General features: G+C 35.7%; 1 protein-coding gene across 4 annotated transcripts in view; it reads right to left on the minus strand.

The window, feature by feature from the left end:
- Positions 1 to 391: 391 nt before the first annotated feature.
- Positions 392 to 11,889, minus strand: part of LOC137660226 (N-methyl-L-tryptophan oxidase-like) — a 72,620-nt gene continuing 61,122 nt past the window's right edge. For 2 of the 4 annotated variants that reach the window (XM_068394950.1, XM_068394951.1), the window contains exons 2-5: positions 4,480 to 4,591; positions 3,824 to 3,962; positions 2,650 to 3,444; positions 392 to 1,398 (exon numbers count right to left, since the gene is read on the minus strand). In XM_068394950.1, the coding sequence (XP_068251051.1) occupies positions 862 to 1,398; positions 2,650 to 3,444; positions 3,824 to 3,962; positions 4,480 to 4,591 (1,583 nt within the window). In that variant the 3' untranslated portion in view covers positions 392 to 861. Of the gene's footprint in view, positions 1,399 to 2,649; positions 3,445 to 3,823; positions 3,963 to 4,479; positions 4,592 to 11,889 lie in introns of those variants that run through there. The other 2 variants (XM_068394953.1, XM_068394954.1) reach the window with 1 other exon arrangement.

An 11,889-nucleotide genomic window follows, 5' to 3' on the forward strand; every position in this document is an offset into this window, starting at 1 on the left:
CAAGGATTTGTCTCTTTTTTAAAGATTTTTGGCTAAGTACTTCAAGATTTTGACGAATAATTTATTGAAAAACCTGATAATGGTAACAAAGCTAAATAACTATGTAGTTGGCAGGCTATGCAGGATTGTACTTTATTTGTGTACGTATGCATACAGAGCATATCTGGAGCTGTCTTTCTCGACTATGAAGCTATTCTATTTCATCAAACACATCAACAGTAGTAAATTCCAAATATCAAGGCTCTCAAGCTCTCAAACTTGATAAATTTTGATTTTTCTTTCATTTCAATTAGATCTAATAAAAGACATTGTGCATTATGAAGACTTTAGAATAGAAAATATATAAGCTGGTAAATTATTACAGAGATACAAATTATGAAAACATATATGCTGAAGTGTTCATACATAGTCATCGCAGACTGTGGTATCACAGCAATTCTTGGTCAATGGACATAGTGAAATAATTCACAATTTTAAAAGTCAATGTAGAAGTTTTTAAACCTTGAATTCTTGATACATTTTAAGTGACATAAAACTGGGCTTTCTTTACTAGTAGTAAAAGAAATTACTACTGAACTCTTGGAAAAATGGATCTGTTACAATAGAGTATTTTAAATAAAAGGAGAGATGCTTAGTGTGAAAAAATGGCAAACTTTACAAAAAATACTTATCATAGTTCTCATAACAACATCAAACTTGAAAGACAACATCCACCCGACCTTTTCAATTTTCATCAAACAAATGATATTGCCAGATTCTTTGATATGCAATACTGTATAACATTTTATCAGTTAAGATACATCCTTAATATAAAATTTACAATATCTATAGAATAAGAGAAAGTTTTGGAATCGAAGAAAATCAATTACTGCTCTTCGTGTGGTCTGGTATGACCACGCCAACATTGGTCATGAAGACTTGTCTCACGGGTCTGTGATTGATGATGGCTATGACAACGTCCCAGCCCCCAACGACTTCCCCAAAGGGACAAGCAAAGAGCCTGGCACTGTTACTCTTAGTGCAGATGTCAAAACAGGAATCTCGGTCAGGACGTCCACTACCCGCACCAACGACGAGGCCTTTCATCATTGGCTTCCTGTATTTTCCTTCCCACTCCAAGTCCTTAAGGACACCAGCGGAAGATTCACCTCCGCGTTTGACTGGGTATTCTCCTGCATGTAAGCATTCACCGGGGATGCCCCTTGCAAAGACTTCGCGAAATCTTGCGCCTCGGTAGGATACTCCATGGGTGCCCATGCACATGGCTAGGAAGTTGTGAGCACGGCGGAGATGACCCCAAAGGCGGATATAGATGCGTCCAAGGTATTTGTCACCTGCTGTGGTGTCAATAAATACTTCGGGGTTGTCCTGGGGAATCAGCGTCTGAAGAACTGACATCTTGAGGGGAATAAAGATATCTATTTAGTATAAACCTTTACAGCTGATGAGATATTTCATCAACACAAAGGGAGAGAGAGGCACTGTATAGTTGGGTTACATTTTGATTTAAGAATATAGTAGAAAACTGGAATACAAATATGCCATACTAGATATTTACATGAAGGGGAATTGAAAAACCAATGTTTAAAATGAAAGGTAAATGATACCCTGAATCTGTATGAAATTAGTTTGTTCTGTGTAGTAGAATAAAGTATGTATACCAAATAGAAAACAAGGTACTGTACACAATAAGCAAGTTTTGTCTTTTATATTTTATACCAAAATTCCATTTGAAGGAGGCATGAATGTCTGTTGCTTTGTCTAACTGAAAGGACACCCTTCTGTAAAATATACTGTACTCACTTTGGAAGTTTTACTTTTAAATTTTGAAGTAAATACAGTAAGTATTTTTCCTAATTAATTTTATTTTGATAACCTACAAAAGGTAGCTACACGGAACTAACTTTTTGCATTGAACCATGTTTATTTATATATATATATATATATATATATATATATATATATATACAATATATATATATATATATATACAATATATATATATATATATATATATATATATATATATATATATATATAGTGTGTGTGCAGGTTCTATCATAATGAACTTAATTTCTTCACATTATTCTCATTATCCTATTAGTGTGACCAATCAATATGAAAGCTGTACCCTTCTTCATACATAAATCATAAAGAAATAGATGTGACTGACAGTTGTCTACATATATGTATAGCAAAATCCAATGTTGCCATTCAGAGATACTTTTATTTATTCCAAATAAAAACACAATATCCCATTAGGAAGGACACAGCTCCCTATGTTGAGTTGGTGAGGGGGGAGGCACTTGCAGTTTTCATGTTTACCAATGTCAGCATAGGATACAGTAAATGAATAATGATTAATCCTATGAACAAACACAAAATAAGTTCTCAGCATATGTGATGGTTTGGAAATTATTATTAGTCCTCATGAATAGGAGTCTGAAATCTTCATGTGAAATTTTCCTATACGTCAATATCTGTCTACAGACATAATAAATGAGTGCTAATTATTCATATTGTGTAAACTGTGTAAAATGATATTAATGAAATACTAACTGCACATACTTTTGAGAAAATAAAAAATGACACCTGGGTTGATGTAACTCATTTAATCTAATCTGGATAGAACAGAGAAAGTGCTTTTACCTTTATCATGAAATGTGCGTCATTACCCTCCTTACTGAGACCATACAAATGAAGTCTACCCTCTTCCCACTTGAGATCCGCTCGTCTGCCATCATCGCTGTAGACGCAACACCGAAGTGGCCAAAGATTCGAATCGAGCAAACCAATTAACGGACTTCCATCCAGATTGGTTTCTTTATTGTTGGTTTCAGCTACTGGAGGGTTAGATACAGCTCGCTGCCTAAGGGGGTTCGCACCCTTTCCACTGTTGAGAGCGTTTTCCCTCTCGGTTTTGTCTCTCTGCTTCAATGATTCTTTACTTCGACTCCTTTTGTGTTTGCTTGGGTGGCATTCGTCCCTTAGGGCCCTGACAGGATGCTTCTCCCTCCATCCCTGTGGCTTCTCTTCGGGTTCCAAGTCGTTGTCTTCTGATGCAGAACTTCGGAAGTTCTCTAATATGCTCTTCATTCTTTTTAGGCTTCCCATGGCAGATCTGATGTCCGCTGTCTTCTTGGTCTCATTCATGACAGCCTTCACATCCTCCCCCGAGTATGTGGTGACTGAACTCAGTTGACACGTCTTCAAGAGCTGCAGAGAACAGTTTTTGACCTTTGAAATTATCTTTTCTTTTTCTTCTACTACATTTTGGAGGATGGCATTGCCCTGTTCTCTAACTTCATTTTTCTTCTCTGATAAGAACACTCTCGTCTTAAGGACATCGTGGCCTTTACTAATAGTGCAAGCCCCACAGAGGGACTCATTGCATTGTCGACACCAGAACTCTCGCAGGTTGCCATGGCTTGGACATCTACCCAGCTAAAAAAAATAAGAGAAAAAAAATACATAAAAAAGTGAAGGTACATGTTCTTTCCAAACAATACAATAGCTATGATTTCTTTCCTGAAATAGTGTCAGTTATCTGTAATAAATGTATTCCTTATTACTCTAAAGTATTTTTTATCTACTTTTATATTTGCCGATCAATTGATTTATTACTCTATATTAGCTCACATAAACACAAACATATCTCTCTCTCTCTCTCTCTCTCTCTCTCTCTCTCTCTCTCTCTCTCTCTCTCTCTCTCTCTCTCTCTCTCTCTCTCTCTTTATAATCAAAGCTTGAAACATGCAATACACTTTTGGTGTTATTGGTAATGAGTAAAAGTGAGGTACGAGAGTGAGTTTCATTTCCTTACTGTGGATTCTTTCAGGAGTTCGACCTGGGTCAACAGGTCAACATTTGGTTGTAGCTGGTCCACCGGGGGCTTCAAGTGTCGCTTCCTGCAGGTGGGGCAAGGGAAGTGACCTTTCTTGCCGCAGCCGGTCAAGCATAACCTGAAAATGAGGGACAACTATGAAAAAAGTTTGTAAAGGGGATACAAAAAGGTCATATGATGTGTAACTATGTTGGCATATGAATTGCATCAAAATTAAATTTTTATCTGGTTGCCTTGAGCTGCATAGTTGATTAAATTCTTGCAGGAAAATGGGGCTGAAAGGCATAGAAATATGATAAACGCTTCAAGAGAGATATATGGTCTATTTGTTGAAATTTCATTGTTTACTTTTTAAGCATACCAGCTGTATCAAAATTAAATACTGTAAATTAAAAATAAAAGACATTTTTCTAGCTACTTGTTTGTTAGTAAGTTTCGATTTAATGAATATCGGTTTATTTGCGGAAGCTGATTATTGGCCAGCAAAGAACTATGTTTCCCTTTTATTGAACTCATTAGGCTAGTTGTGAATATACAACCAATTTTTGTTGTAAATGTACAACCAATTTTGGTCATTAAAGTACAACCAATTTTGGTTTACTTAAGCAAGTAACTCTTAAAACCAAAAGACTCACTGGCAGAAGTTGTGACCGCATCTCGGCAGCATTAGTGGTATGTGAGCTTCATCATCATAAAGTTCCGAGCACATAGGGCACAGCAGTTCTTCTTCTCCGTCCGTCATGTCTCCTGATGAAAGAAGATGAAATTAGGGTAAGACATTACACCCGGTCACCATTTAAAGATACTCGAGTACTACGAGTAGGGATATAGCCTCCTAAGTCTGATTGAGTACAGTTGGACATAGAAGTCCCTGGTGCACCTCACTCCGAAGAAGCGTACCCTGACACACCCTTACTTTGCAGAGTAACCAAATAGATAATGTAGAGAGAGAGAGAGAGACATGGATGGTAGAGGTGTACCAGGAACCCCTGCGTCCATCTGTACATTGGGGCTGCAGTGATTGGGGGGGGGGGGAGGATACCACAGCAAGCCATGACATTGCACCCTAAGTGAGATTAAGGGGGAAAGGAAGGGTTTGAATTTTAATACTGATCATGGGGGAAAGGGTAACGATTTACCAAAACTAATGGGTTAAAACCCTAAGTTTTATATTCTTGTTGAAATGGTAAAAATGGTTTTCAAAGGCATTAGGTTATCTGAAAATTGATTATATGACTCACCCTCCAATGACGTCAAAATTATGTACAACTTTAGAATAAATTAGAGAAAACCTGTATAAAAAATGAATGCATTTGAATTCAGGATATTTTAACAATAATGATTTTATTGAAGTTGAAATTTTTGGGAAACTTGATTTGGCCATTAAGGAAATTTAGGTAAAGGCTGATTTTAGAACCTTGCATGATTATGCTATGAGGGACTTTCACGACGAAAATTAAGAGAAGGTTAAAATTTAAAGTTAGTAGCTCTCCTATGAGAAGGACACTAAAATCAAACCGTTGTCCTCTAGTCTATGGTTGTGCCACAGCCACTGTACCGTGGTCTTTCACTGTCTTTAATTAAAGTTCTCTTGCTTGAGGGCACACTCAGGTTCCTGATTTCCTTTCCTTACCGAGCTATCCTGTATCCTTGTATCCTGTTTTTCCAACTAGGGTTGCAGCTTCGTTGTTAATAATAATAATAATAATAATAATTTTAACGAAGAGTTCGATAAAAAGTTTGTCGACTATGAAAATTTCGTTTTCTGTGAATACTGGCATTTATACGTTTTCTGTTAAGTCAAATGTCTATGTAAAATATGTTATAATAAACATTTGTAAACATCTCATGAATATTGATTATTTTGTATTATCTTTTTCCTAATATTTTGAGAATCTCTATAAAGACTGCTGAAATTTATTCAAAATATTGAAACTCGCAAAGAAAAAGACCTTAACCATTAAAAATTAATGAAACATTAATGTCGAAGTACGCAGTTAGTCCTACCCAGAACCTCGTCCTTCCGTCAAAATATGGATAGTAAAAATAAATGTGAAAAAAAGAGTAATTACACAATCAAAATTGTAATATCATTTTTGTTATCACTTCAATTATAATAATGTAAATTTATCCCATTCAATAATAACTATTTAAAATGTATTAGGTTGTCCAGGGCACCAGCCACCTGTTGAGATACTACCACTAGATAGTTATGGGGTCCTTTGACTGGCCAGGCAGTACTACATTGGATCCTTATCTCTGGTTACGGTTCATTTTCCCTTTGCCTATACACACATTGAATAGTCTGGCCTATTCTTTATATATTCTCCTCTGTCCTCATACACCTGACAACACTGAGATTATCGAATAATTCTTCACACAAGGGGTTACTGCACTGTAATTGCTCAGTAGCTACTATCCTCTTGGTAAGGGTGAAAGAGACTCTTTAGCTATGGTAAGCAGCTCTTCAAGGAGAAGGGCTCTCCGAAATCAAACTATTGTTTTTTTAGTCTTGGGTAGTGCCATAGCCTCTGTACCACGGTCTTCCAGTATCTTGGGTTTGAGTTCTCTTGCTTGAGGGTACACTCGGGCACACTATTCTATCTTATTTCTCTTCCTCTTGTTTTGTTAAAGTTTTTAGAGTTTATATAGGAGATAATTATGTCAATATTGTTACGGTTCTTAAAATATTTCATACTTTCCTTGTTTCCTTTCCTCACTGGGCTATTTTCCTTGTTGAAGCCCCTGGGCTTATAAGATACTGCTTTTCCAACTAGGGTTGTAGTTTGGGAAGTAACAATAACAACAACAACAACAAGAATAATAATAATAATAATAATAATAATAATAATAATAATAATAATAATAATAACACCCTACCCTTATAACTACCAAGAGAGCAGAGGCGAGTAGGCCTACTATCACAATAGGCCTAAAGACACTGACCGTTAAATCTAGGTCAACCACTAACGAATATATCATTATATCTATTTCCTGGTCTTACTTCCCTCATCTTTGCTGGTTGGTAATAGTGCAGATATCCATATCAGACTGGTTTGGAACTTGATCGCAACCATATTTATTTTGGAGTTATTTTTTATAACAAGAAGAGATTGTTTTCTTAGAATTAAATATTTTTCATATAATTAGCTTACCATGCATTTGGAAAATCTGTAGGCATAGCTTTTTCAGAATACGAAAACTTCGTTTAAAGCACTGGAAAAAAAATAATTTAAAATTGCGTAAAAGAGACTTCCGAAAAGAAGACTTGGACGAGAAATTTTAAATTGTCGTATCCGTCGGTGTGCTTGAAGAAATATTGCCAAAACACACACTCTCTCTCTCTCTCTCTCTCTCTCTCTCTCTCTCTCTCTCTCTCTCTCTCTCTCTCTCTCTCTCTCTCTCTCTCTCAGAGCATTACCCTTATCTGCAGAAAGGACTCAAGAGCAGCTTTAGATACGTAGGGTGGTGGTATTGAAAAGCGAAAGTCTTGGCAATAAGTTATGTGTCGTATTTCAGGACGAGAGAGAGATGGAAGCTGGCCAAGGATTTAGCATTATTCTCTTTCCGTTATGACATACCAAACCAAACAAGGAATTTGCGTTGAATGTGTTATTTGGTGTGTGTTTTTATAAGTACATTATGCACAAATACTTTACCACACACAAGTGTTTATAGTTTATATAGGAGATATTTATTTTAATGTTACTCTTCTTAAAAATTCTATTTTCCCTTGTTTCCATTCCTCACTGGGCTATTTTCCCTGTTGGAGCCGCTGGGCTTATAGCATTGTGCTTTTCCAACTAGGGTTGTAGCTTAGCAATTAATGATATATATATATATATATATATATATATATATATATATATATATATATATATATATATATATATATATGCATACGTTATATAAATAGCATACAAATGTATGAATTATATACACACTATATAAAACAAAGACAGACGTAAATTACACAGAATAAATGTACATATCTCCCACAGGAAAGAAAAAAAAAAGATTGCAACTTGAATGTTGCAATTTATAAAATGTATAGAAACAGGAGGCGAAGGCTGTAGATATTTGGGGGTGATCTTTATAATTAAGAAAAAAAAGGCACCAGAAATGATGTTAAAAGCATGAATCACAATACTCGAACGCTAGAATCAAATATAGGGAAGGGATGGTAATAAGATTGTATGATACTGGAATAAGAAAAGAGGAAGGCCAATATGTGATCAAAATTGGTAGTCGAATTCGGCGTATGTTCAAAATTGGGAGTCGAAAGTCAACGTATGATCAAAATTGGGAGTCGAAGGTCAACATATGACCAAATTGAGAGTCAAAGGTCAATATGATAAAAATTAGGAGTCGACGGTCTTATGAACAAAATTGGGAGTCGACGGTTAATATATGATCAAAATTGGGAGTCGAATTCAACGTACGTTCAAAACTGGGAGTCGAAGGTTAACGTAGGATCAAAATTGGGAGTCGACAGTCAATATATGATCAAAATTGGTAGTCGAATTCAACGTATGTTCAAAATTGGGAGTTGAAGGTCAATAAATTATCAAAATTGGTAGTCGAATTGAACGTATGATCAAAATTGGGAGCCGAAGGTCAACATATGATCAAAATTGGGAGCCGAAGGTCAACATATGATCAAAATTGGGAGCCGAAGGTCAACATATGATCAAAATTGGGAGCCGAAGGTCAACATATGATCAAAATTGGGAGCCGAAGGTCAACATATGATCAAAATTAAGAGTCGAAGGTCATAATATGATCAAAATTAGGAGTTAGGAGTCGAATTCAAAGTATTATCAAAATTGGGAGCCGAAGGTCAACCTATGATCAAAATTTGGAGTCGAAAAACAATATATGATCAAAATTATTACTTTCTTCATCCTTGTGCCCTTCTTATTCCCTTGTCTCCAGAGTCCGTTTCTTATTTTTACTTAATCATTTCCTTCTATTTCTTCTTGACATTTTCTTTACCTTTCTCCTGAACAATCTTCCTACTTTTACTTTATAACCTTTTTTTATATTTCTCTCTTCCTTATACTTGGTGTTTCTTCGTCTTCTTTACCATCTACCTCTCTTTCTTCATCTTCTTCGGGGACACCTTTAATCTTCAAGACCATTTGCTGTCACCTCTAAATGATAAACTTATTCAGGTCTTAGTCGTCGGACCCTGAATGCAAAAATGCCGTGTAAAATATTGTCGCCATCATATTTCTCACCTTGAAATTCGTTCATTAGAAGAAGAAGAAGAAGAAGAAGAAGAAGCACAACAACGACAACAAGCAGAAGAAGATGAACAGGAAGGAGATGAAGAAAACAGAAAGAAAAAAAAGAAGATGAAAAACAACAACATTCTATTGGCTTCAAGGAGATTGAGACGATTACAATAAATCTGTCCCCATAAAGCTCTCTCTCTCTCTCTCTCTCTCTCTCTCTCTCTCTCTCTCTCTCTCTCTCTCTCTCTCTCTCTCTCTCTCTCTCTCTCTCTCTCTCCGATTGCAACATGATTACTGTCAAGAGAAAATGTCTGATGTCTTCACACATTGAGTGTTTATGGCACCTGCAGTATAATCAAGGATAAACTCATTTATTCTTTTGGTTTATAGGGTCTCATTATGATCCATTGCTCCTCAAACCAGAGACCTAAGATCTGTTGTAAGTTTCTTCTAAACTGATTTATAACACATTAGTTTTTAAATGATAATTATTTAAACTATATTTATACTGAGATATCCTTAACATGTATAGCAATGATTGTATTGTTGACATATAATCTGGTCTATTATAAACAAAGTAGAGAATATTCTAACAATAGGTAAGAACAAGAAATAGACGTGGGCTGGACATATAATGAAAATGACAGATAATAGATAGACAAAAAGAATAAGTAAATGGATCCCTAGAGATTACAGACGAAGCAGGTGAAGGAAGAGAAGACGATGGATTGAGGAGCTAAGAAAATTCGCGGGTATATACGTACATACTGGCAAATACCATAAACAAACAGGAATGGAAGTTCATGTCTAAGGCTTCTGTCCTGCAGTGGACTAGCAACGGTTGATGATGTTGATTTATTAACAAAGAAAATTTCTCACGTATTTTTTTTTTTCAGTAAAAATCACTTGTGTGAGCAATCATCAGATCACAATTATTCGTATGTAACACGTCATCGCATTTGGTACCTATCTTTCCTTTTGGATTTGCTGAGAACTGTCTAGATTTCTTCCGGAAACTCTCTTTCGGGGCTACGAAGTACAACATACGTGGGATAGAACAGACCCCGTGGGTTACCCGGGTAACCGAGATAAATCAGATAATGAAAATCGATAATAACGAAAAGGGTGAACAGTTTCATTGTTTTATTTGTTACTGTGATTAATTCAGGTTTTGTTGATGACGATTTAGGGGGATATGTTTCGACTGGATTAAGAGCCCGAGTTGGATGAAGGCCCGTTTAAGCTGTATATTTACATCTATACTTTAAACGAAACAGTTTTTACCCCTAAATGAAACGGGTTTCCACTGTTTTGGGTCAGAGTTCTCTTACTTCAGAGTACACCAGGAACACTACTCTGTTTCCTAATTTCCTTTCTTCACTGGACTATTTTCCCTTGGGATTATAGCAACCTGCTCTTCCAACTAGGGCTGTAGCTTAGCTAAGAACAACAACAACAACAATAATGATAATAATAATAATAATAATAATAGCATTATTATTACTTGCTAAGCTACAACCCTAGTTGGAAAAGCAGGATGCTATAAGCCCAGGGGCTCCAACAGCGAAAATAGCTCAGTGAGGAAAAGGAACAACGAAAAATAAAATATTTTAAGAAGAGCAACAATATTAAAATAAATATCACTTTATAAACTATAAAAACTTTAACAAAACAAGAGGGAGCGAAATAAGATATAAGATATAACAGTGTGCCCGAGTGTACCCTCAAGCAAGAGAACTCTAACCCAAGACAGTGGAAGACCATAGTAGAGTGGCTATGGCACTACCAAAGACTAGAGAACAATGGTTTGATTTTTGGAGTGTCCTTCTCCTAGAAGAGCTGCTTACCATAGCTAAAGAGTCTCTTCTACCCTTACAAAGAGGAAAGTGGCCACTGAACAATTACAGTGCAGTAAGAAGAACTGATGGGTAATCTCAGTGTTGTCAGGTGTACGAGGACAGAAGAGAATATGTAAAGAATAGGCCAGACTATTCGGTGTGTGAGTGTATAAGCAAAAGGAAAATAAACCGTAACCAGAGGGAAGGATCCAATGTAGTACTATCTGGCCAGTCAAAAGACCCCATAACTCTCTAGAGGTAGTATCTCAACGGGTGGCTGGTGCCCTGGCCAATAATAATAATAATAATAATAATAATAATAATAATAATGTTTATGAAAGGACAAGTGATATCAGCCACGTCTAACCAGAGAGTTACACTGGTTTGATCCTGGACGGAGGGGAATGCAGTTACCTCAATTTCAGCCGAAAATAATTGTGCCCGTGTTTATTTAAATGGTGAACTGCGTACTCGGTAACTAATCATCAGTAGTGTGGAGTTGCCCTGTTGGTGAAAGGTGCGAGGCTTGCAACCTCATTGCTAGAAGTTATACACCCCCCATATATATATATATATATATATATATATATACAGTATATATATATATATATATACAGTATATATATATGGGTGTGTGTGTTTTTTATATATTATACATATAAATTATATACAAACATACACACATATATACCTATATATATATATATATATATATATATATATATATATATATATATATATATATATATATATATATATATATATATATATATATATATATACACATATACTCATATACACAAGGAATAGAAGGATCTTATGATAGAACACTTGAAGATATCTATACAGGAAGTACAGCAATCCTAAAACTATATGAAGATAGTGAGAAAATTCCGACTGAGAAAGGAATTAGACAGGGAGACCCCATCTCTCCTAAATCATTCACAGCATGCATAGAAGAAGTCTTTAA

Source organism: Palaemon carinicauda, chromosome 20 (genome assembly GCF_036898095.1).
Source record: "Palaemon carinicauda isolate YSFRI2023 chromosome 20, ASM3689809v2, whole genome shotgun sequence".
In the NCBI taxonomy this organism is placed as follows: domain Eukaryota; kingdom Metazoa; phylum Arthropoda; class Malacostraca; order Decapoda; family Palaemonidae; genus Palaemon; species Palaemon carinicauda.